This window comes from Thermobia domestica, chromosome 18, assembly GCF_964235325.1.
Source record: "Thermobia domestica chromosome 18, izTheDome1.hap1.1, whole genome shotgun sequence".
Classification (NCBI taxonomy): Eukaryota; Metazoa; Arthropoda; class Insecta; order Zygentoma; family Lepismatidae; genus Thermobia; species Thermobia domestica.
Window position 1 is genome coordinate 8,457,695 of NC_137471.1, and position 27,168 is coordinate 8,484,862.

At 36.3% G+C, this 27,168-nt stretch overlaps 1 protein-coding gene across 1 annotated transcript in view; it reads right to left on the reverse strand.

Moving 5' to 3' along the window:
• The window catches only part of sing (MARVEL domain-containing protein sing), a 37,175-nt gene extending 13,548 nt beyond the window's left edge, over window positions 1-23,627 (reverse strand). Inside the window, exons 1-3 of the mRNA XM_081745100.1 lie at window positions 23,320-23,627; window positions 17,021-17,169; window positions 12,725-12,907 (exon numbers count right to left, since the gene is read on the reverse strand). Of these exons, the coding sequence (XP_081601226.1) occupies window positions 12,725-12,907; window positions 17,021-17,164 (327 nt within the window). The 5' untranslated portion in view covers window positions 17,165-17,169; window positions 23,320-23,627. The remainder of the gene's footprint in view (window positions 1-12,724; window positions 12,908-17,020; window positions 17,170-23,319) is intronic.
• Window positions 23,628-27,168: the final 3,541 nt, after the last annotated feature.

Genomic DNA, 27,168 nt, shown 5'->3' on the forward strand with positions numbered 1-27,168 from the left:
TAGCGCCTTTTGAGGTAAATTTTAGTTATACTTCTTATGATTTTTAATTATTGTGCCTAGCGAGCAATAGTAGATTTGGTCGACTTGTTTTCTTCTCATTGGATCAACTTCGATTGGAACTAAAAGAAAGGTAAAACCAGTTACGTAACTTGTTTATATTTATCCAGGTTTGAAGTTTTCAGTTTCATATTTTGTTTTTTTTAAAGGTTCTATACTTATTTTTTCTGAAACATTATTCACAGCTTTCAATATTCAGAGGATGTGCTTATAACAGCTTAGTTTGCAACTACCAGGGCTTAATTTTTTGAAGGGGATAAAATGAGTTGTGTTTTCCCTTCCTGCAAATGATAATAATAAATTTATGGAATTAAATTGATTCCCAATAAAACGTATTGTCAGGGTGCTGATCTTTAGTTAGTAATTGGCTTACACTATTGCTCCCTTACTTATTTTGTTTCAAAGTACTGACGTGACGTCTACCATATTGAGTAGGAGCTGCTGAAAAATTCGTAGCCCAACCCAGAAGGAGTGCACGTGTAATGGTGAAGTTTTACTTCTTCTACACTTTCCCCGAAAGTCAATATACTACCTTGTACACTGCTCTAGTTTTTGCAGAAAAGTTAAAAAATCTGAAGATTTCCTCGCACCACTGCTCGTAGCACTACTCTTATCAGATCTAAAATTGCGTTCTTTCAAGTGTTATTTAAGTTTGGGAAATAAGTACACGTAATAGTTAGACGGAGCTAAATCTGCGGAATAATAATGATGATATAGACATTGAAATCCTAGATTATGCAATGTCAGTTGTGTTCGCAGGTGCTTGATGGACAGATGTATTCTCCTTAAAAAAAAAAAAAAAAAAAAAGAATTCCTTTCTTTTCATTTTCCAGTGCGTTGAAATTTGAATTTTTCTTTCAGTTTTGTAAGTAATGTAGATATTCTGGATTAATCATTTGACCGTTGCGGAGGTAGTCTATGAGTACGACTCCATACTTATCCCAGAAGAATGTTGCAAACAGTTTCTCAACCTACTTCTGTGTCTTGAACTTCTTGGGGCGTTGGAGAAATGAGCGTTACTACTCCATTGACTATTGTTTCGATTCAGGATCATAGTGGTACAACCATATTTCATCTATGGTTACTATTCGTGAGCGAAATTGATCAGCATTAGGTCAAATTGAAAGAAGATTTATCTTAATGCCGTCACTCTTTTATTCTCCTGACAAATATTTTGGGAACCCATTATGTCGAGAACTTGAGCACACCCAAGCCATTCTGAATTATGCTACCGACGAGTTCCAAAGAAATGCCCAGAATCTCTGACACAAGTTTTGCTGAGAAGATAAAAACTGAAAAAGCGGGGTGCAGCCAGACCTCAGACTATAATATGTATATCGTGAGTTTACTATACACTTTAAAAAGTATATAAACAATAGCTTAAATTATTTTTGTCACTCAAAAATTGGGGTGGCCTAGGCCCTCCGGCCCCGGGCTATATCCACCACTGACTGAAATGCTGCAATTTTCAAGAACAATGTCACAAATTGCATCCATGATTTCGGGAAGAGTCATTGCTTTTAATCATCCTGGATGTAAAACATAATTTGTTGAGAAATCACCACGTTCATACTAAGCCACTTCTTCACCACTGTATATAACGGAGGAGAGACCCTTGGTGGTACTGATTTCCTAATTAATTTACTTCGGTGACTTTCCTTGGTGGAATAAAAATGGTATAACAGTTAGGATCTGAGTGTTCGTGAAATTATCTGTTTGGGCACACATAATCACTTCAGAAGCCTGAGAAACAATAGGAATTTCATTATTAATATGCAAATTTGTATTTGTACATACAGAGATATGTTTTTCTAAACTGCGGTTTCATTTTTCTACCTAGTACCTACACTCTTTCTGGATTGGACTAGGATATTTTCAGCAACTCCTCGTAAATTCTCTCTCTCTCTCCCTATATATATATGTAGAGAGAGAGAGAGAGAGAGAGATGCGTAGCATATAGTACTGGACGAATGTGTTACTCTTAGCATACGCGAAAGTAATTCAATTTATGTTTGGATTTCAAAAGTTTCATTGAAAAATATTTCATATGCAGACGTTACTTATTTGTTAGTTACAAACTTTACCTGAAATAAGTTTGTTATAATCATATCGGTCTAATATAAAAACAGCAACGAAATTACACAATGCAATGTAAAAGAAGTCAAACGTAATAAATATGTCATATTTGGCATGGCAAATAGCCGCCCCCCTGAAAATGTATCTGCCCCCCTAAGAACTTAAAGCTGGCGTCGTCACTGAGGAGAAAAATGCTGTCGGTACTCCACTACTTTGTTATGGTTTTGATTTGATTTTGAGGAAAAAACTAGTGTTTCAGATTGCAAACAGTTTGAAATATTATTTCAGATGAGCTTGGTTCGTTGCGTGAATTTCATTCCATTCCTCAGTTTGCGAAAGACGGTTTGTATTGAGATGAAAGTGCATTTAACCCTTAGTTGGTAACATCCAAAAATAAGCTATAACAGTAACATCCGCCTGAGAGACGGACACGCACAATTGAGACGCTTGAAGCCAAAGTGGTGTAAGTTAGTTTTCAATAAGGTTTAGTTACACCCAGAGAATTGATTTTACGTAACAAAATTAATAAACTGGATAAGAAGCACATCGTAGTTCACTTGTAAATGTACCCATGAGTTCAATGCAACATGCTTCGCCGCTAAGAATTAATTTCTAAATATATACCTTGCAGTGTTTTATCAACACGTATATGCACCCCAATAGAATATGCCCTTTGGCAATTAGAAATGAACTTATTGAAAACATTGGACACTTCTGCTGGAGGATTCTTTCTATTCCTTCGTTCACGAGTAGATGAATCATCAAACCAAAACTTCACACCTTTTGAGACATGGTTGCATGAAAAGCATGAAGTCCAGTGCAGTCAGTTGATAAAGGTGACACCAAGCTCTCACGCCCCGACTTGAAAATGGATCACAGTCATGAAACCACTAAGCCCTTCAATTTTAGTCTTATCAGTATTCATATAACTTGAGAAGGAGTTATGTAACTTTCTTCTCATCACTTCCATTGTACACTAATGCAGTTCACAGTTTCGTTCAAAGTGTCATCAGTAAGGAATAAATACCAGATGTCCTCTGGATTTGGAAAATTCTATAACTAATTCGCGGGTCCTACCCATGACGACAATTTATTTTTTTATAACGTTTTACTTAGGTGTTTTAGTACCCAAATTTGGCTTCTTGCAACTCTATCTGATTGAACTTTTTTTTGCAATAAACATTATCAGTTTCTGTTGTACTTTCGTATTATTCTGATCACTTTTCTGATCAATGCTGTATCCCTTATCAGATATGTTATTGGCATCATTAAAATCTATTTCTGGATTGCTTTTATGAACTTTTGGATAAATGATCTTGTTCAGGAACATACGAGTCATCGGATCCGTAATCATAATCAGTTTCTGATCTATAGCCATCTCTAACTGTTCTATAGCCATTTGTGGTATAGCCTTACTCCTTTGTGGTATACCTTTGCTATTTGACATCTTAAAATATTCAATTTTCGAAACGAAAGAAACAACCAAATATTAATAGTTGTCAGTATAAAGTAATATCCGTCCCTTAGACGGATAAAATATATTTCCTTTACAGTAATATCCGCTTGCAAGACGGGGTGGAATAACTTTATACACTTCGAAGTTTACAACAATGAGCTAGACACGCATCCACCTGCTGAAAATTGCACAGTTAACCCACAACTGAAGCATAGGTGAAGTATCAGATTATACCTCCAATATGTGTACCAACTCTGAAGAAAAAAGTATCGTACATCCGTCTAGGAGACGGATATTACCGACTAAGGGTTAAGTTGTGAAATATATATTACTAACGCTGCATGTTTACTATAAATACGACTATTTGAGTTACCGTTCTTACCAAGTTATTTGAAAGTTTTATCTTGCAAGTAAGATTACTCAAATGTAACATGCCGATTTCATTCATACTTTACATAGACAAAGACTACAGAAAACTGGCATGTTTTAATACCGAGAATGTAGGCTGTAAAATCAGGCATTGTGAATCGGAATGAATGGATAAGCATTGTGTAACAATGCAACTATGAAACAAAACTATGTAAACTTTGAGTATACATTTTAAAAGGGTCGAATGAAGTCTACATTATTCCAGTATTGATTTGCGAGACCGCGAGACCAACGCGAGAAGTCTCGCGCGAGACCGCGAGACGAGACTTCCAAAATTTTGCGAGACGCGAGACGAGAACTTAGGTCTGCGAGACGAGACGAGACGCGAGACGAGAACAGCTTTTGATTTTGCGAGACGAGACGAGACTTGTTTCAGTTCTCGCCTCGTTTGGTCTCGCGCCCATACCTAATTGCAGACTTCCTTTACGCTGATATGAACCCCCCCCCACTCTACGGTTTCTCGAATTCGAAATAGCGCGTGTTCAAATTGATCCTTTTCAGGATTTTGGACAACCCTAGCTCTAAAACTATGCATTTCCCCCCTCCACAGGTACCTATGAGCTCTTTCTTTTATTTTGTTGTGAGGGATCACCTCTTAAGAGTATGTTACTATAGTTCAAAACACCCGATATATTTTGCAGCAAATGCTAATTACAGAGAGAGAGAGAGGGAAAAGAGAGAGAATTTCCATATGTAAAGATAGTAAGAGACCTTATGGGTAAATAGGAGCAGAAAATTACATACAATTCCATTACGGTCAGTTAAATGACAATGCCAATTCATGTATAACCCATTATCATATACAATCATTTTATCTTTCTTTTAATGTAACCCATATATTGATGTATAAGCCTACCAGATGGCAATCTTACGTGTAAACTCTTTTTGTTAGATGTTAAGAAGTTTCGCTTCAGATTAAGCAAGCAGAGAATAGTTCAGTTTTTGTATCTATTTTGTACACTTGCATACATTTTATATGCTAATTCCATTCGTAACATCTTCAGTATGTCTTTTCTCAAAACTTTGTCAACTACTGTAACAGTTACCATCAGATCATATATTATGCGCGTGTCGAAATCATCCTCAATTTCAAAATTGATCAAACATATATGAAGTGCTACTGTATAAGCTGATATGTTACATTTTGGCCAACGTTACTTTTTCGTACCAAGATGTTCCCCGGTCGTCTCCTGGTGAGTAAAATTAGCGGTGATATGGGGCAATGTCAATTACTATGTAATTAAAAAAATCATTATGGCAAAACATGATATGTTTTTTTAGGGAAATTAAGGTAAAATTTTCCCAGGGCAGAAACTGATATATTCAATATTCGTGATTTTTAAAGACGCAATTACAAAAAGTTATTAACAATGGGGGAAAATATCCGACTAGTTGTTTTAATAAAGATACAATCAGCTATACTAATGCCACATTGACTTGATCTCTAGTCTTCCATTGCAAGCGCTGCTATCGGCTGAAGGAATTCCACTCGCTTAGCAATAGCTGAAAACTTATTGGCCCAACGCGTGGGTGTGTGAGGGTGTGAGCTTTAGTTCGCATTTTTGCCACGGCACAAGACATTTTGGCAGCACAATACATAAAAAGACGTCGGCTGTTTCGATTATATAAAAAAAAATGTAAGTCTTTTGTTTTCATTGTTTGTAGACGCAATTGTGGACTGTACTTTTATTAATATATTTTTTTTCTCTTTAAAAGAATAACTGAAAAAAAGAGTAACAGTTTCTTCGGCTTATTTTGTTTTAGTTCTTCAGAGAAGCAGTGCGCATTAAACAGGACAGCTCCCATTTTTACTTTTTATCACCAACCTGATTTCATTAAAATATTACAATACACAATGATGGAATTCTGGGCTATTTTAGAAAATTCAGGAAGCGAATACGAGATGCATTCTGATAGTAGTTCGTCAGACAAGGGCGCCCAACAGGCAAGAGGCCAAGGTAGGGCGCTTGCCCCCCCTAAGAGGAAATTGTACTTGGGAAAATTGAAAACCCAATAAAATTTTTACATTAGTTACAGCAAAACTTGAAACTATATTTGAAACGTTCCTTATACTTGCCCCCCTTGGAAACCACAACATGGGCGACCTTGTTGTCAGATGATATTTTTCAGATTAAGAAGAAAAGAAACAGGACAGCAGGGTTAAAAACAACATGGAAACGCAAATTGTGCAGGGACGTCAGATCAATTAAAGTCAGGTGGAGACAACAATGACCCCGTACTCGGTGATGACTTGTTCTCCACTCTGGCAAGTAGTGAGTGGGCGACTACAAATGAAGAAGGTTAAAAAAGATTATGGAAATGAATATATGTTACCAGAAGAAAGAGACCAATGAATGCTAAAATGTTTTCACCACTTTCGTTTTGTTGTAGATTGTCTTGTGTAACGAAAATAAGTGGACAGCAGCAGGCAGTAAGTACGCCAGAAATTTTTACTTGGGGGAGGGGGTTCAAAATAAAAGGGGGTGCTCTCAGAATAGTGATATAATTTTTAAACAAACTCAAACAAGAAAACAGTATATTTTGTTACGCAACTATTGCAATACTAGTACTGTTACTACTACTAGTACAGTTACTACTACTACTACTACTACTACCAGGTGTAGCCAGCAGGTTTGTGTAGGAGGGGCCCGTCGTTTTTGAGGGGGGGCCAGCTACAATGTACAAAGCCAAAAAATGTGTTGCAGCTAGTGTTTTTGAGGCCTGAAAGAAAGGAAAATTTTGGTTTCCTTCTGGAAAACTAAAAACACTATTTTAGCTTCTTCTTATATTATTATTATTATTATTATTATTATTATTATTATTATTATTATTATTATTATTATTATTATTATTATTATTATTATTATTATTATTATCCACAAATTATATTCAAGACAGTTTTATTATGCTTAATCAAGAACTACTGCCCGGGACCAAACGCTATACTTTTGTGCATAACTATAAAGGTAACCAAGAAAATTCTGTTCCTTTTCGTGGAGGTCTGTGTTCAATTGGACCTCACACCGTGAGTTGAATGTGAGTGGAGATAAGGAGAACGTCAGTTGTTGGTGCGGGTATATGCAACATACTACCTGGTTGCGGCAATTCAGATACACCGTGAACATGCGTAAAGACACAGGGAACATGGGACATCCACAGAGCGTCATAAGAGCATGTATGCTAAACAAGTTTAAATGGAGGTCAAACGCCGCTGTAGCGAGACAGAAGAAATGCCAGGCATTTGTTGAGGGTGTCGTGACGACGCGGACAGTGCAGCGATGGTTTAACAAGTTTAAGGACGATGACGAAATACCCGAAAATACCACGTGCCGGAAGACCAACACATGTACAAAGAGAAACTGGGACTACAATTCAGTGTGTGGAGAAACCATTCGGCAGCACATCCATCAACTTGGGAAGCACTGCAAGTTGGCTGATGGGTCTCACATGTTTTGACTCCGGGCCAGAAGGCAACGCGGCAGTCGCCTGTGTTTATTTAATGGTTTCGGAGCCATTTCTGGACAGGACGTTGACATGTGATAAAAAGTGGGTCCTATACGAAGTTCCACGGCGCCGTCATCATTGGTTAGCATCCCATGAACCGATTTCAAAACAGCCGAAACCAGCACTGTACCAGAAGAAGGTCCTTCTGTGTGTTTGGTGCATCGTGCATCGGGAACTGCTACCAGCTGGTCAGAGTATCAATGCAACTGTGTAGTGTCAGCAGTGAGCTGTGCTCAGCAAAAACTCAAAACTCTGGAGCCATCACTTCTGAATTGCAAAGGGGTCCTCGTTTATGGGACAACGCTAAGTCCCACGTGGCTAGGATGACTCGGGACACTATTCATCGCCTTGGATGGGAAACAATATTGCAACCACTATATCCCCCGTGTGTTGCACTGTCTGATTATCCCTGTTCCATTCTTTGGACAATCACCTTAGAGGACGCCAGTTCAAATTCCTAGTAAAATTCCAAAATGCACCTGATACCTTCTTCGTTTCACGGCCCACCAAGTTCTACCGCAATGGATTACATGGCCTTCCAGAACGTTTTCAGAAAGTCGTCGATGCTGATGGGGACTATTTTTGATCTTCCAGGTTAGGTGACATATCGATGTTCAAAGGTGGTGGGTGAAAAAGCAACAAAACTTCTCTTGGTTACCTTTATATTTAAATTTAAGACCTTGTATACAGAACCTATCTACACAACATTGATTTTCTTTGAAATTTCACTTAATTTCTTTACGGTTTCCTGACAAAAATATTATTTATTATTCGTGACTAAAAAAACAACAATTATTTTATTACACTGAGTAGAAATAAAAGAGAGAGCGAATGAAATCCTAATTGAATAAAATCATTGTTTCTCACCAAATTTTCCATCCTCTATGTCTTTTAAAATACTTGGTAAAGCATATAAAAATATACTGTAGTTACAAATCAGTGTAGTACCTTTGTTTTATGGCTGTATTTGTAGTACGTTGTTAAGACGTTTTGTCTTCAAACTGTCAATTATAAATCGCAGTAAATTGTGTAATCTGCTGTCACAAAAAAGTATCCTATTTTTCGATCGGTATAAGGAAAAGATACCGCACTATTTTTCGATCGGTATGGAAAAACAATATTTCTGCATACTATTTTATTGTAAATTATTAATTGTCAATAAACTTTGTTACTTTTAAATGAATGATAATTTTACTATGATGTTTTTAAAAGCTAGTCATTTGGGGGGCCAGGAAACCATTTGGAGGGCCTGGCCCCGATGGGCCCCCCTTGGCTACACCCCTGACTACTAGTAATAATAATAATAATAATAATAATAATAATAATAATAATAATAATAATAATAATAATAATATTTGGTCTAGGAATTAATTCGTGCGGGTGGACAAGAGATGGCGCAACGAACGGAGCGTCCCACAGTTCCGTGTATCCACACATGTGTTGCAAACCCCTGTCATCGCGTATCGTTCGTAGTATAGGGCAGTGGATTAAAGCGTCAACAACACCAGTTTGTAGTTAAGTGAACATGGCGCAATTTGTGCCTGATAAAGTGTTTTTGCGGGGTGTCCTGCTGCATTACTTTAACATGCAGAAAAGTGCGACTGAAAGTCATCGTATTTTGGTGGAAGTGTATGGTGACCATGCTCTAGCTGAGCGAACGTGTCAGAAGTGGTTTGCACGGTTTAGAAGTGGTGATTTCGGCTTGGCAGACCAAGAGCGAGCTGGACAGCCAAAAAAATTTCAAGACGAAGAATTGACAGCATTGCTCGAGCAGGATTCGTGTCAAACGCAGGAACAACTTGCAGCAGCATTAGGCGTTGATCAAACAACAGTCTCCAAACGCTTGAAAGCCATGGGAATGATTCAAAAGATGTCACATTGGGTTCCACATGAATTGAAAGACAGAGACGTTGAAAGACGAAAAACCATTTGCGAATTGCTGCTTCAACGACAGAGCAGAAAGGGGTTTTTGCATCGAATTATTACGGGTGATGAGAAGTGGATCCATTACGAGAACCCTAAACGAAAAAAGGCCTGGGTGAAACCAGGTGAACCAGGTCCATCACAACCAAAACGAGATATTCACTGTGCAAAGGTTATGCTGTGCATATGGTGGGATATGAAAGGTGTGGTGTACTATGAGCTGCTGCAACCGCGTGAAACTATGAATGGAGAACGTTATCGACGACAATTAATGCGTTTGAAGCAAGCTCTGGCCAGAACAGGACCAGAATGGGAGAACAGACATGATAAACTTATTGTTCAACATGATAACGCTCGCCCACATGTCGCAAAACCGGTCAAAACCTATTTAGAAAATGTCGGATGGGAAGTTTTACCCCACCCGCCGTATTCACCAGACGTTGCTCCTTCGGACTACTACTTGTTCGATTGCATGAACAACGATTTGATTGGACAGCGGTTTACTTCTTCAGAAGATATCGAAACATGGGTCTCTGACTGGATCGCTTCCAAGGATGAGGACTTCTTTCGCCACAGAATCCGTACATTACCTGACAGATGGGCGAAAGTGGTGGCTAGCGATGGACAATATTTTTCTTAAGGTATTTATGTATTTTGTGTTTGTACTACAGCTTCAATGTGTGCGTACCAACCGCATGAATTAATTCCTAGACCAAATAATAATAATAATAGCTCTTCGCAGTGGTAGGTTCAATAAAGTAAGTTCATTCATTTGAGCATTTATTATTATTATTATTATTATTATTATTATTATTATTATTATTATTATTATTATTATTATTATTATTATTATTATTATTATTATGAAGGGCGCGGTGGCTCAGTGGTAGAGCGTTCACCCCCGGTGCTTGGGGTCCCTGGTTCGATCCCAGCTCGCGCCGTGTGGACTTTGTGGTGGACAAACATCGTGCTCGTGGGTTTTCTCAGGGTTCTCCCGTTTCCTCCCACTTTCTTCATTCCACAATTTCATTCATCTCTCATCATCACAGTCTCCTTTAGCCTAACCGGCATAATCCTGGGACGTAAAACTTAAAGATTTCATTTCATTTTTTCTTTTTCCTCCCTATTTTGGGCCCCCTTCCTTCGTCGCCCGGGTCCGTCGTCCCTCCACAGCACGGCACTGGTACCACGCAATCCACTACAAACTTAAATTTGAAGTACAGTGAACTAGAATTCGTAGTACAGTGGTAGGTACCCTGCTGATAGGGGTATGGTGCAACAATTCCTACTGCAATTTTCTCCATCTTTCTTCCAAAGATTCTATCCTGTATTGAATTTGAAAGTTGATGTTTGGTATATTTGTTTTAAATTATTGATACGTATTGCTTTTTTAATTTAAATACTTAATCCCAATAATAATGACAACGTCTCAGTATGTGCTCACAATAATACAAGTAATCATCAACCATGTTAATAGATTTCACAATATGCTACATTAGAGCTTTTAATTTTGCACTATTTTAACCTATAACTTAATGTACAACCTCGGATGAAACAACTCGTATATACTAACCCTGTAGTGTAATTTGTTACTGCAGATACGCGTATAACATCAATTTTCATTCCTTAGGTATAACTGCTTAATTTCCCTATAACACAGTGGACATTTTGTAATTTAGACAGACAGTCTCCTCCCTGTAACTTGAATAATGAATCCAGTTTTTTTTTTTTTTTTTTTATGTCTTCCAAATTTCATGAGAAAGAAAATGTTAGCGTTTTTCGTTAAGGATATTGTGACTCACAAGGAAATATTCGAATGGGAGGAGAGAAAAAACGTAATTTTTTGTTTGATTATATTCAAAAAGTGAAAATAAGTGCTCATGTAAATTTTTCACAACTCGACCGCCATTGATATTGCAGAAAAACGTCTAGAATTTCCTTTTATAAAATTGTCTTTAATTTAGAAGCATATAGCTCAAGCCCTAATTAAAGTAGAAATATGAGTTATATCTAATTTAAATTGATTTAAATTGTATTTTTCCTTCAGCATAAGTCTAGTTTGAATACTCTCAAAAACAGGGAAATAACAGAAGGAAGTTTTGAAAATTTTCCCACTACTTGCTTATAATTTGGAACAGTCTCAGAAACAAAAGCATAACCAATGTATATGTTAAAGGTAATGTGTGAACTCATTCAATGATTATTGATTGTGAGAGAGAAAAAAAATACAGCATGTTCGCACTTGTAATGAAAATGTAGCAAGTGGAGATAAATTTAATAAAGTGAAAGATAATATTTATTTAAAACACATTTTAATTCAAGTGTAGATAACAATCTATGTGCCTCGTTTGAATTGCAGTTAAGTGACTGTTCAATCTTGAACACAACGTAAGAATAATAATTATTAACACAAGAATAATAAGTATTAAAGGAATATTTAGAAAATTTCCTAACAAACCGCCCTCTGTTCATAACTTATTAGGTTATTACTTAACAGCTATGTCTATGTAAGACAATTAGGACGTACTCTTTTAAGTTGGAAAGGTATCTGTGAGTTTCTTACTTTTCTAAAATACAGTAGCTTCAATAATATTTGAGAAAAGATATTCTTAGGTAAAATGTTTGCACTGTATTGCCTATTTTTGTGTCAAGTGGTCGGCACAAAAATATGAAATACAGCATTTTATCTGTGCCTTAGACTTCAAATAAAGTGCCCAATCGATAAGCGAATAAAATCAGGAAACGAACAGTTTTGTCCGTAATTTTTGAAAAGAAAAAAAAATCTTTTATTATTTCTCTGTTTTTGGAAGTGTTCAAACTAGACTTATACCAAAATAAAGGCCAATTAATTTATATTTAAATTAGGTACGTTATATTTTGTATTTCTGCTTTAATTAGAGCTTGAATTATATGCATCAAAAGCTTACGATTTTGCCAGAAGAGGAAAATCTTATAAAAGGCGAAAGTTTTAAATAATTTTTTTCTGCTAAACCAATGGCGATTGAGTTGCGATAATTTTCATGAGCATTTATCTTAGCATGTTGAATACAAAGAAGAAAAAAAAATATTTTTTCCTCTGGCCCTCATTCGAACATTTGCTTGTCAGCTGAATTGTCTAACTTCCCCATGTGTCTTCACTTAAAGGGAGTACTTGTTGCAGTTCAGACTCTCATAGGAATTTCCTCCAATCTGAATATACCCAACATGAATACTTAGATATCATGCAAAATATAAAATAAAGTACTTTCTATTACTATATAAACAGCCAAGAGTACTTACGAATAATGAAGATCGAACAAGCCTGAAGGAATTGTCTGATAGTAGATAAGTGCACAACAAGATGGCAGTAGTGAGCAAGCAGGCGGACGTTGTAGTTAGAAAGATGTCGAAAGAATTTCCAATTGTTTTGGAATAAGGCAATCCATAATTAAGTAGCAGTGATTGACATATGGCTCCCAAAACCTACAGAAAAGGAAAATTAATATTTTTGTGTTACACAATGAATGCTTTCCTAGTTTGATCAAATTTTATTCCATATATTATAGGCAAAATATAGCATTTTGCCATCAACTCTGGTTACATTATACTGTAAAATATACCCCAGAATTTATGGCAAAATGCCATGTTCCTGTAAATAAGAAAAAAAGCTGATTTGATGTTTTCACTCTATTTACCTTTTTCTTATTTTTTCTGCTTTCATCACGCATAAAATGTGTCAATTATTGTAATCTAATAATAATAATAATAATAATAATAATAATAATAATAATAATAAAAGTTATTTCTTTCTGCAAAATCAGGTGTGTCTGTACACATTATGAGCATGTTATTCTATGCGTTCTGATTAGTTGCAAAGGCAAGCGTAAAATTCTCAACAGCAGATGCTACCATACCATCTACTATCGTCGGCTGACTGACAAAGTTCTCTGTCTCATTTTTATTGATTTTATACATATCTTCAGATACGTCGCTATGTAGATTTAAGTAAAAATAAATATATTTTGAGATACACCGAAACTTTTTAATCCTTGTAAGCAGTGGCGGCTTTAGCGGGTTGGCCAGGTAGGCACGGGCCTACCCAAAATTTTGAAAAATATATAAACGATAAAAGATACAATAAAGACTAAATATATTTTGCACTATTTATATTAATGGTAGATAATTAGACATATTTAACAAACAACACCAACCACTACTGTAAAAGTAATTTCCTATTATCATTAATCAATCAAATGTGTATAGTATCTGTAAGTGAGGGAGCGGGCCTGTCCAAAATTAAAATCCTAAAGCCGCCCTGCTTGTGAGTCTATTACTATTGAGTTTTTAGGGTGGCCTTTTTGGGAGATAGTAAATATGATCGTAAACTACCTCAAAGTAGCAATAACTCAATTTCGAAAATAACTTTTTAGGTAAACAATAAACTAAAACAAAACAGCATGACATGACTTCAACAAAAGTAGAAGATATTAAACTGTTAGCTGTTGAGGAGTTCCATGGGCTAGTTTCTATGACTATTACTCTATCTTAATAAAATTTGTATGATACCTCAGGAAAGGCGTGTTCTTTCAAACAAGAAAAATAGAGAAATAAAAATTGGTGCACCTGTGTCGAAGTTATGCGTCAACATACACATAATTAACATACACATAATTATGGTATTAACATTGTCAGTTGTTGGGAAGTTTCATAAAATAGCTGCAAAGACTATTTATTGATAGATTCTCACGCAATTTATGAGAGATCACTGGGAAATTATACTCTTTCAAACAAAAGAAGAATCACTCATAATCACTCACAGCTATTATGGAGTTACGCTTGAACATACATACAAAATACACACTGTAAAATAAAAACAGGCCGAATTATGAGCCGCCTCTTTTTTTAAAGTCGGTTAAACAAAGCCATGTCACTATGTCAGCCTGTCGACGGTATTATAACTTTTTTTAATGCGCATAATATAATCTTATTTGTCTTGAAATTGATTTTTAAAATGTAATTTCGTAAATACAGAAATAAGAAATAACGAAACAAATCGTACTTCAGACAACATGAGAAAAACAATGATGGTACCAGATATCGTTGGCAACGCCAGCAAAACAAAAGAAAAAAGAAAAACACTAATAATAATAGCTGTCGACAGACGTGCGCACAAACAAAATTGTTGCATTAGGCTAGCTGCATATTGACCAGAGGCAGAACAGTCAAATCGATGCAGAGGGAGGTAGGAAAGGATGCAGAGAGAGAAATGTGAGTACATGTGAGGTTTCCCAAAAGATAAAACACTAATAATAATAATAATAATAATAATAATAATAATAATAATAATAATAATAATAATAATAATAATAATAATAATAATAATAATAATAATAATAATAATATCAACAAACATGCACGTCAAGTTGTTGCATTAGGCCGGCCGCATATTGATCAGGGGAAGACAGCCAAACTGAGGCACGGGGAAACAGGAGAGGAGGCAGAGAGAGATATCTGAGTGCACTGATTGTGTGTTCCAATTACAAGTTCGGAGAGACCGTTGTCTAGTCTAGTATCTCTAACAGCACAAGATGTGCCATTTAGGTGTCCCAGTTACTTTGTAGGTACCCGATACTTGGCACATATGATATTCATGTGCTAAGTATGTACTTCAGCTACCTACAGTTTTAGGTACTTGTTACACTTAATTGATATTTGTAACTATGTACCACAAATATAGCATATACCTGGCTCAGTTTTGCACTCTAACAGTCAGTTGTTTTTATGTCGTCACTTGGGACATATATCTGTCATGTTCTAGGTACTTCCTTTAGGTACATATTGTTTTAGATACCCTAACAGCACAAGATGTGCTAGACATTCGCTATTGAGGTGTTCTAAATTCATCTCCCACATTTGATGCATTTGTTGCTTCTTTTTCTAAGCGATTGTGTACTACAAGCAATAAACGCATCAACTTTATTAGATGGTAAGTGTCACCGATCATTTGAAAGTGAATATGGAAGAACCATAAAATAAAGTAAATAGACACTCGTCAATTTATTATAAAATTACATGGCGAGCAGATTTTATCTGATCCCAAACGGTTATCGTCGAATATATGCGGTTAAAGGAGGACTCTGATTAGCCGAATGCAAAAGACCTCAATAATTTATCCCTCTACAAGTGACGTTCTCTTTATCGCCTCTGTAGCCAAGTCGGAAGAGCACGCGGCTAGTAATCTAAAGGTTGGTGGTTCACGCCCGCGGTAACACTGCATTTTTTTTACTTGTTTAAAGTGTTTAGACTCACATTAATGTAAACACATTACGCATATAGGCGATTTAACATATTTTGGGGGAGTAATTTTGTGGTTCATTGACGCTTACGGCATGGGGAACATACCTAGAAGATACTAGGCACGTTCCCCAGGTACATGTCAAGCATGTACCTAGGGGCGGACATAGACTGTGACTATCACTTGCCATCCATGTGATTTCTTTCTCAGAAGTATATAAGGCACATACTGGACACATTCCCATGTATCTGAGGGAACATGATAGGCATATGCCTTCTATGTAATTGTGCTGTTAGGGATAGTATTGAACCTCGGGTCTGTTGTCCTGTCCTTTGGTCAATGTACAGCCGGCCTAAGATTTCCTACATTTATGCATAGCACAATTTTGATGTCTCAAAAGAAGACAAAGGAGATGAAAAAAGCAATAAATGTCACCAGAAATAGCTAAGTTGTGGGCGGTTAAGTGTACAGTGTGTTTCAAAACAACATCGACAACGTTTCGGAGGTGATTCCTGACACCAAAATAAGACAAAAAGCATGGACCAACCTGGGTGTACAAATCCATCATTTCGGAGTTATAGGTTATCGAAAACATGGAAAAATGAGATTTAAAGAACCATAGCTCCAATACCAAGGAGGTCCATTTCTATGGGACTTACCATGGTCGGGTCAAGACTTCACTTAGGAACTAATATGTGCTCTATCCAAATATCAATGTTTCAGGATCCTGCGGTACTTCCGCAACAATTTTTATAGAGGGAGTTTGGCTACAGGCATATAATTTGAAGTATTCACCAACTACCTCTATAAAAAGTAGTTGCAGAAGTACCGCAGGATCCTCAAACTTGGATATTTGGATAGAGCACATACTAGTTCCTAAGTGAAGTCTTGACCTAACTAAGGTAGGTCCCATAGTATTAGAACTATGAACTTTTAAAATCCATTTTATCATGTTTTCAGCAACCTATAACTCCAAAACGAAGTATCTGTGCACCCAGGTTGGTCTATACTTTTTGTCTTATCTTGGTGTCAGGAATCACCTCCCAAACATTGTTGGTGTTGTTTTGAAACACACTGTATATATACTGCAAGCAAGATCCAGGAGGCGAGCCTACGTGGAAAAAAGCGGAAGAAATCACCATGGCAATGGGACGGAAATAATATCACTATTGCTGTCTCTTCAGGAAAAAAAAATATGGAATACGGAAATTGATAGCTGAAAGTATCAATGTGAAATAAATTTCAGTTATAGATAACTTATTTCTCTAACACTTGATAGTGTTAATGTACTAGAGACTTACCACTTCGGCAACTTTTATTATTCCGGGTACTGTTTTGAGAAAATAAATCTGTAGACATGGACAACATACGCAGCAACCACAGTCAATGCCTCCTTCTCGTGCGGTGAACCCCATATTTGGTTGAGGAACACCCCGCGCTCCCATGAGAACTGCAAATAATAATAATAATAATAATAATAATAATAATAATAATAATAATAATAATAATAATAATAATAATAATAATAATAATAATAATATAACACGAGGTTGTAGGTTCAAGTCTTTAGATTCACTAAGAAAAACAAGTCAAAGTTTTGTATTTTTTTTCAATATACTACTTGAATTTGATGTATTATTCCTTCAAATTTGCAGTTTATTTAATTCCCAAAAACTAAAGTAAACTAAAATAAAATAAATGAAATTGGGTGTCAATTCATGCATTTGTAGCTGCAATAACTTCAGAAATGTTGCTGAAGCTTTGTTTCTTCAGTTTTTTATATATAGTTTGGGAATAAGAAATAGTCAGATGAGTCAGGTCACATTCTAGTTCCTAAGTGGTCTTGACCCAACTACGGTAGGTCCCATAGTATTGGAGCTATGGAGCTTTAAAGTTCAATTTTTCATATTTTCGGCAGCCTATAACTCCGAAAGGAAGCATTTGTGCACCCAGTTTGATCTATACTTTTCGTCTTATCTTGGTGTCAGGAATCACCTCCCAAACGTTGTCGGTGTTGTTTTGAAACACCCTGTATATATATATATATATATATATATATATATATATATATATATATATATATATATATATATATATATATATATATATATATATATATGTGTGTGTGTGTGTGTGTGTGTGTGTGTGTGTATGTATGTAGGTGTGTAATTCTCATGGTTGTTATTCCAACTACGACAATTAAGAATATGTAACAATTATAAACATTTTTTCAAATATTGTTTTTTTTTCTTTCTTTACTTTTTATATGATAACATCAACAAAGTGTAAAGTAGTGTGCGAAATCGTAGGAGGAATGGGGGAATTCCACTTAAATAATATTTGGTCTAGGAATTAATTCGTGCGGTTTTTAATAAAAATTGAAGCTTTATTTCAAAAACAAAGTAAATGAATACGTTAACAAAAATATTGTCCATCGCTAGCCACTACTTTCTCCCATCTTTCAGGCAATTTACGGATTCCGTGTCGAAAGAATTCCTCATCTTTTGACGCAATCTAATCAAAGATCCATTTTTCGATATTTTCTGAAGAAGTGAACCGCTGTCCAATCAAATCGTTATTCATGCAATCGATCAAGTAGTAGTCAGACGGAGCAGTGTCTGGTGAATATGGCGGGTGGAGTAACACTTTCCATCCGACATTTTCCAAATAGGTTTTCACCGGTTTTGCGACATGTGGTCGAGCGTTATCATCTTGATAAATAAGTTTATTATGCCTGTTAGTCCATTCTGGTCGTTTTCAGGCCAGAGCTTGCTTCAAACGCATTAATTGTTGTCGATAGCGGTGTCCATTAATAGTTTCACCAAGTTTCAGAAGTTCATAGTACACCACACGTTTCAAATCCCACCATATATACAGCATAACCTTTGCACAATGAATATCTCGTTTCGGTTGTCAAGGACCTGGTTCACCTTGCTTCACCCAGGCCTTTTTTCGTTTAGGATTCTCGTAATGAATCCACTTCTCATCACCAGTTACAATTCGATGCAAAAATCCCTTCCTTTTCTGTCTTTGAAGCAGCATTTCGCAAACGGTTTTTCTTCTTTCAACGTCTTTCTTTTCAATTCACGTGAAACCCAATAAGACATCTTTTGAATCATTCCTATGGCTTTGAGACGTTTGGAAACTGTTGTTTGCTCAACTCCAAATGCTTCTGCAAGTTCGTCCTGCGTTTGACACGAATCCTGATCAAGCAATGCTCTCAATTCTTCATCTTCAAATTCTTTTGGCTGTCCAAATTGCTTTTGGTCTTCCAAGCTGAAATCACCACCTTTAAACCGTGCAAACCGCTTCTGACACGTTCGCTCAGCTAGAGCATGGTCACCAAACACTTCCACTAAAATATGATGACTTGCGGTAGCACTTTTCTTCATGTTAAAGCAATGAAGAATAACTCCCCGCAAAAACACTTTATCAGGCACAAAATGCGCCATTTTCAGTTGAAGAAAAAATGTTGTTGTTTCCGCTTCAAGCAACTGACATATACTAAACAAGATGCTCAATGACAGTAGTTTTCAACGCATGTTTGGATCAACGAAACTATGGGACAATAAGCTAGTTACGCCATCTTTTGTAAAACCGCACGAATTAATTCCTAGACCAAATATTTTTCGGGATAATTAATTAATTAATTACCAGCAATTAATTAATGGAGAATGAATAAAGTGACAATATTGTGAAAAGTTTGCAAATGAGTTACAGTAACTCATTTGCAATCTAGTATAAACATGTACTCTATAATGGGTACCTCTAATTCCATTTTCCATATTGCAGTATGTTTAAATATACGAACTCTCTATATGGACGAATTCCAGTAGCTACAAAGAATTATTTTATACTCTTCTCACCCACCCCCACCCCACCTTTCCGTAGCTGTGATTGCAATGATTTCACACACGTATAAAAAAACAAAACATATAACCTACTTCTGTAAAAATTTCCGTCACTGTAATGACCAGTAGCGTAGCGTGGTATTCCGAAATGGGGATGCCAAATTCAGTCACTTGTGCGATACAATACTACTAAAATTAGGAATACATAGCTATACCGATGGGAAATATAGGGTTGTAAAAAATTTAGGGGGGAGGCCCCCTAATTGGTGGCCTAGTGGGGCATACAGAAGCAAATGCGTCGATTACGTCAGAAGCCAATAAGCAATTGTCTCAGCTTCTTCTATACCACTGCCGTGTGACAAGAAAACTCGGCTCCGCTGTTGTATGAATATTGTGTCCAGTATAGTTCCCTTTATTTCTTTCTCGTGGGCAGCTTCTTTCTCCGCATACCATACTTCAATCTCGTTCTTTAAAAAGTAACCCCTAGAAATTTGTCATCTTGAGTCCGGAACTCAGACGTCCATTAGTGATTATGGGCCTGAGTGTATACGTATATCATTTGAAGATGCAAATAGAAAACACTTAAACCAGCTCTGGGGACCTGTTTCTGAGTATGTATTTCGTTGTCAGATATCCAGATACTGAAGGCAGGGGCGCAAATCTGTCTTCAACGTTCGGAGAACGGGTAAGACCGTTCCCATTTTTTAAAGCGATGTTCAAAATATTTATGGAGTTGAAAAACAACGCTGTGGAGGATCAGAGTTGTCTTCAAAATTTGAAGGAGGGCATATTTGAGGCTTACTCTGGGGGGAGGGGTGGTGAAACTCATATTACGGTAGATGAATCTGATTTCTGAGGTGAACCTGTTGTATATTATATACAGTAAAACCTGTCCTCAACGGACCCTTTATTAAACGGAAAACTGTCTTAAACGGAAATATTTCACGGTCCCATGAATTTTGGAGAACAAAACGTGTAAAAAGTCCCTTCATTAAGCGGAAACTGTGTTACGCGGACAACGGAAAGAAAAATAAGCATTTAACGGAAAATTCTGAGTTCCGGACTACAGCGTTTAGAAGATATTTAGACATTTTGTGAGACATATATATTACACTTTCTGCGATAAAATTTTCGTTCCTTTGTTAAATATTTCTGGACAGTGTTGACCTTCCCCAACCACTACTCATATTCACCCCCACAAACTGTCCTTAATCCCCGCAACTTAATCAAGAATCATACGGAATGTCGGAAAGAAGAAAACGAGATAGAGGAAGAAGAGGAATACGATACCGAGTTCGAAGAAGAATGTAGAATAAATACATATCAAGATGCTCTCAGAAGTTTAAAGGAACTGCAAAAATTTGCTTACGGAAAAATGATTCTGATTCACTTAGTATAATTTCTCAGGTTAAAGTGTATGCGGAAAGTCAAGCAGCCAAGCAGCAATGTACACAAAAAACCCTGCTTGGCTATTAGAAAACTAAAGAAAACGTGTGCATAGCAAATTTTGTATTAATTTTAATTCTTTTGTGTATTTATTCGTAGAAGAAAGAAGTACTGTAATCGAACAATGTACGTACAGTAAAATGTAATGCAATATATTTTCTCAGTATGCCCCTTTATATGTATTTAAAAAAAAGAAAGAAAGGAAAGGTCTACCTCCACTAAGCGGAAACCTGACTTTAACGGAAATTTTTGCAAGTCCCGCTCGATTCCGCTATCCTATATTCGTTAAGCACGTGATAATTGTAGAAGCAAATATAATACTAGTAATAAAACAGTAATAGCAATAATAAACTTATCTAGTAATCTTCAGTTTCAAACTAGAAAATCAGCGTCACAATCCTCACCATTATTTTTTATCTTTATTAACACTACTCTGAACAATATTTCCACCCCCTCGTACACTTAATTTAATTCAAAGAACGGATACAGGGTTGCCAATTCTCAAATTATTATTGATTTATTTTAGCGGGAATGACTGTTAAAAACCTCAGAGTTTGTGTTTTGTAATTATTTTTAAAAAATCTACAATTTATTGGCACATTCAAAAACTGCAAAAAAAAAAAAAAAAAAAAAAAAAAAAAAAAAAAGGTGTGCGTTCTAAAATTATTGTATATTCGCCGATTATCGCAACGGTACATATCATTAAGGCTTACATTATCTTATAGTTGGCAAGCCTGATTGTAATCAAATTTTACTGTATTCTTTAGAGCTGGTTCTCAACCTAATTCCTATCACGACCCCCATTTTATCACATTCTCTTGCCAGCGGCTCACTTATAATTTCTGGTTTGTAATAAGCTTGTCTGGAATTTTTAATATGCCCATTGCGGAGATCTCACGATATGCATCTATTTCTGTAATAGAATCCATTTCTTGTATATAGTGGATACAGTAACAGTAATACATTCCCTACGATGAAAGTGCTGGTTCAAGATAGATATTAAACCCCTTCGTTGAAGAGGCCATCAAAGTAGCTGATCTAAGCCCACAACTTCTTGACCAACTATAACAATACAATTATCGTGCGACAAGTCCTTGCAACTTGTTTTCTGCAACGAAGACTTGGACAAGTTCTGACTGAAGAGGAGAGAAGAATATCCTGGTCTTGTATCTGCTGCTTTATAATTTCATTTGATACATCTTACCTGTGCGAAAGTGTTTTTTTCTCCCATGGTAAACACTAAAACAAAGACAAGCAATCGCTTATCAGTTGAAAATGACCTGATAATGTACGTTACGAAGGTTGAACCGGACATTGCCGCACTAGTAAAATCACACCATGCTCAGGTATCTCATTAGCTTTCAATTTTAATTGTATTTCAATATGCAGATTTTGCTGCATTTGTATTTTTCAGGTATTTTCAATATGCAGTTCTCATTAGTTTCATATCGTAGCTCTTTCATTTAAATTGATTTTTAAACAACTCTGCACCTGTTGAAAATGTTTAGTAGATCTATTTTTTGTTGTTCTTAGCCGTATGTATAAAAAAAATAAAAATATGCCTATCAGAATAAAATTCAAAATAATATTTAAAAATGTTTTGCGGTATTAGATTCTAATTATATTTATCTCTTCCTCGCATCTTCGCGACCCCCATGAAACCCTCTCGCGACTCCCAGGTTGAGAAACCCTGTTTTAGAGAGAAGTATTCCTGACCTGAGGCACGGCGGAGAAGTCCTCGTGTCAAAATAATGGGAGGAAAAAAATTAAATAAAAATTTCTAATTTTACGGCTCACGACTATGCTGTGTAGAGTAAAGGAGCCGGATTAATAATAAAAAATGAATGATTAAAATATATTGGTGTAATGAATGCGTAAGAAAACTAAGCCCACTGAGGGCACAATATTGACAACCACAAACTCAGTTATTACAGAATCGAACCAGATATACCTTGAAGCAGAAATGAAGTCCACAATAGATGCTAACTCAAATCGTGAGATCTGAATTACACGTACTTCTATCTAGAGTAGAACTCGGGACTTCCACATTGAAAGCACAAATGATAGCTAAGTTATACACAAGGATAGAGCTCCCACTTTAAGGATGATTTTTGTTCATTATGTTGATATATGATATATTTGAGAATTTTCTCCTCATCACCCTGGTAGATTTTTTTTCTTTCTTTTAAATGTTTTAATGCTATAAGATCAAATTATTTGTTCATACCTGTGCTTTATAAAGTTTGATTATTATGATAACTACTTCTTTATTCTAATTTTTAAATGATTAATCTACCACTTACCTCCTTATCTCCTTTATAACCGGCGTAGTAGAAAATCTTCTCTGGGTAAAATACACTCTTCCCAATGCAGTGTCTGCGTGAGGTTTCCCTCAACACGCAGGAGACATGGAGGCGTATTTTTAGTTTCTGTTTTAGATTGGCTTCCTGCCCTTTCTACGCTGTATGCATCATCATCTGTTTCAGTGAATGGTGTAGAGACAGAAGAACGCGCACACATACGCACATTTTTAGTGACGGGACTAAATTGAAGCTAATTGGAAGTTTCTCTCACAAAATGAAATGATGCTGAACTTTTTAATCCTGCTTTCCCTCATCTCTAACTGCTGGGAATACCCACCACACGCGCCAGTTCATCCTGTTAATGTGGATGAAATTCTAACGCTGAAATCCACACTGCACGTTACACCCTTTATTTACGGGAAGTATGATTGCAAGATTTCAGAAGATAGAATCAGGCGCACACCTAGACATTTTTGGTCGAGAGTAGTCCAAGGTTTGAGAGAATTCAATACTAAAAGCTAATACGAGCTCCTTCGTGGCTAAGCGGTTAGTCTACGAACCTTTGGCGTGGTAGACTTGGGTTCGATTCCTGGCGGGACGTATGTGGTTCGGATTCCACTTTAATCAATATGTCCTGTCTCATATAGCCTCACTGCTGAAAGAAAGGAACGTTAAACTCAAAATAAACTCAACTTTAAGCTACTATGTCTATGAACAGGTATTATTCCGCACACGGAAAAATGACAAGAAATTGTAAAGTCCTTTCATCTATATTTTCAGGAAAAAAAAATAGAACTATGTTCTTTTTATAAGAGAAAAATTACAGGTGAAATGAAAGATCAAATCTTCATGCTTCATCAAACATTTCTCTGTTAAACTAGTATAATTTTATTAAGAAAGTGTACAAATTTATATCGAGTTAGGAAGTTTTTTGGAGGGGGATCAGGATCCGGTGGACCCCCCTGTGGGTGCACCCCTGGATAAGATACATTGAGAACTTGCACGAGAGTAGGGACAAGCCGTGTTCTCTAACTGTTGAAGAAGAAAGCGAAACAAGCTTAAATTATACATATATTTATAAATAGAAAATAGATTTTGTGGGGAGTTGTAAGAAAACTATATCCAACGTAAGGAATAGAAAGGCAATACAGGTAATGAGACAAATACGATAATACATCAATTGAATTTATTAAGAGTATGGAGGAAGGGGGAAGTAGAAGAAAATGTTCGAACTCTGTATTGAAATATCTGATACGGAAATCAACACCCCACTAGTAAACTAACCTTTCTGGAAGTTTATACAGGGTGTCTACTAAAATTTCCAAAATTAAATTTTGTGACTTTTTCGTGACCTTTTCTTTACCAAATCATAAAATTCCCTAATATTTTCAAGAGCGAATTTGGGTGCGAATAAGGCCGATTTTTCCTCCATGCGATAGAAACGTACTTTGCTTGCGATTTGGTAGTATCTAAAGCCGACCATAGACATTTTTGGTAGTGAAATTTGACATTTTATAGAACAAAGCTTTTCAATCTGTACTTACATTTGTACAGTTTAAAAAAATCGTGACCCAAAAGCTAAATTTCGTGACTTTTTCGTGACTTTCGTGACCGATAGACACCCTGTTATAGGAAAAATTAATTATGCTGGATTAACGACTATTAACGAAAAAAAAAACAACATCTGAGTCGCTTTCGGAAATATTGTAGAGAGAAATTTCGCCCCTAACCACTGGCGTAGGCAAGGTGACTGACCTGGGGCAAGCCTCTCCTCTTCTGACAACAGTAATATCGAAAATAGGTTCTGCTTACATCTATGTGTGTTTCATTTATGATCCCCGATGTTAGGTCATTCTTTATAATCTTTCCAAGAGAACAAAAATTGTACAGTCATGTTCAAAAGCTTTACTTCCCAGAAGCACTGTCTTTAGCCTATATAAAACTGGTACTATATTCTTCAATCTTTTTTAGATCTTTCTCATTACTACATGCATTAAACTTTATTATTTAGGGTTGCGAATACACTACATTAAAAAAAAAAAAAAAAAAAAAAAAAAAAAATGGATGATTAAGTTTTAAAGTAAGAAAAGGAAGAAATACATTATTGAATTCCTGCTTAGCCGAATTGTTTGTGTGTTCGGCTTTGCTGTGAGTGTTCGCTGGTTCTGTTCTCACAATCAATGGTGCACTAAAATTTCCTGGTATCATGAGCCAATTGAACGGTATCTGAATTAAGACTAGTCTTCGTGAGTTGTGACAGAAAGTTTACTTTTAGTACTTCTATCTGTTTGCAAATTTCATCAATATTTCAATAACGTATATCTGAAGGAAACTGAAAAGAATTTCTTTATTATTTGTTTCTCCTGCCATTAAATCTCATTTATGCGCTTAAAGTCTCACTCGTGCCTATATGGTTGGTGTAGGCGCCTTTGATGTGGGACAGTCGGGTTCGATTCCCAGTAGGACTCATGTTCTTCGGATACCACGTTAAGCTCTAGAACTACGCTTCATATAGCCTTAGTGCTGAAAAAGACTCTAATATCCAGTTCAACCAATTCTGTGTGTGCTGACCCAACCAATATTCGACTTTTGGTGTCGCATAAGCCCATGGAAAACTCCAGCCGACTTGATGGTTAGCTGTGGTTAGTGCATCAGTTTCCAACGCAACACTTTTGACATTGTCATGTCAATATATATGGATCCAAGACCGAAACTAGCCACAGAGGTTTGGGGGGGGGGAGGCTTGAATATGTTAGGTGGGTCAAGTCATTAAAAATTCTCTTACATGTATCTAAATTGTGTTTTTTGTTTCTTTTTTTTTTTTCATTGAGGTCTGGAGGGGGCCACAAAAAGTTTAGGGGGGCCAAGTCCTCAATAGCCCCCCTCTGGTTGCGGGCCTGTATGTAGCTACTCTCTCTTTGCGTACGCTTCTTCGACATGGTAATTATTAGCTTCAATGAAGAAGATTTTCTGTCTACGCCACTGTTCCTAACTTTCCCTTCTAGATTTTCTATGAGAACTCAGTTACGTTATATCGAAGGGTTCTTAAAAAATATTAATTTATGAAAAATGATATGAAAAGCATTACATTCTTTTTCCGAGAAAATCGTCAAAAGAATGAATACGAGTATGTGAAAAATGTATGTATGTATGTTCCAGCATAAATCTGAAACGCCTGGAGCAATTTTAACCAAACTTGGTACATATATTATCTAAAATCTGGAAAACAGTACTGTGGAGTTAAAACCTCATGACATACTTTTGAGAAGTGGAAAGAGGTGACATAAAACTGATCGAAAACGACCGATAATAGAGTCGACTCTAAAAGTTTTCGGTGTCACTGAGATGAATAGTGTCATTCCAGATGCCGTTTAAGTCAAGTACAGTCCCCCATTAACCCATTAGGGGGAAGAATGGCGACATGTACAAATAATTGAAAGCGGCCAATATTAATGTCGAATCCATAGCTTTGTAGTCAATAAATTGATTGGTGACAGTTTTGATGCTCTTTATGTCTAACTTTAACTCTCAGTAAGCGTAAGACCCAGTAGCATGGCTGAAGAGGGGTGAGACGGGGAGACACATAAAAATGATCGGAACGACTGATATAACACTGTTAAAAATAATTTCTTAAATTTGAGAAAACGTTTCTTATCTGTGCACCGAGAATATATTTTCTTAGAAACAAGAGTTTGAAATTCTCAATGAGAAATGAAGAAAAGTAGATGAGGTTGTATAAAGCGAAATGAGAAAATATACTGTTGTTTTCCTTATGGATGAGAATTGCCAAATCTCATTTTTAAGAAAATGTTGTCTCGGTGCACGGATAAGAAACGGTTTCTCAAATTT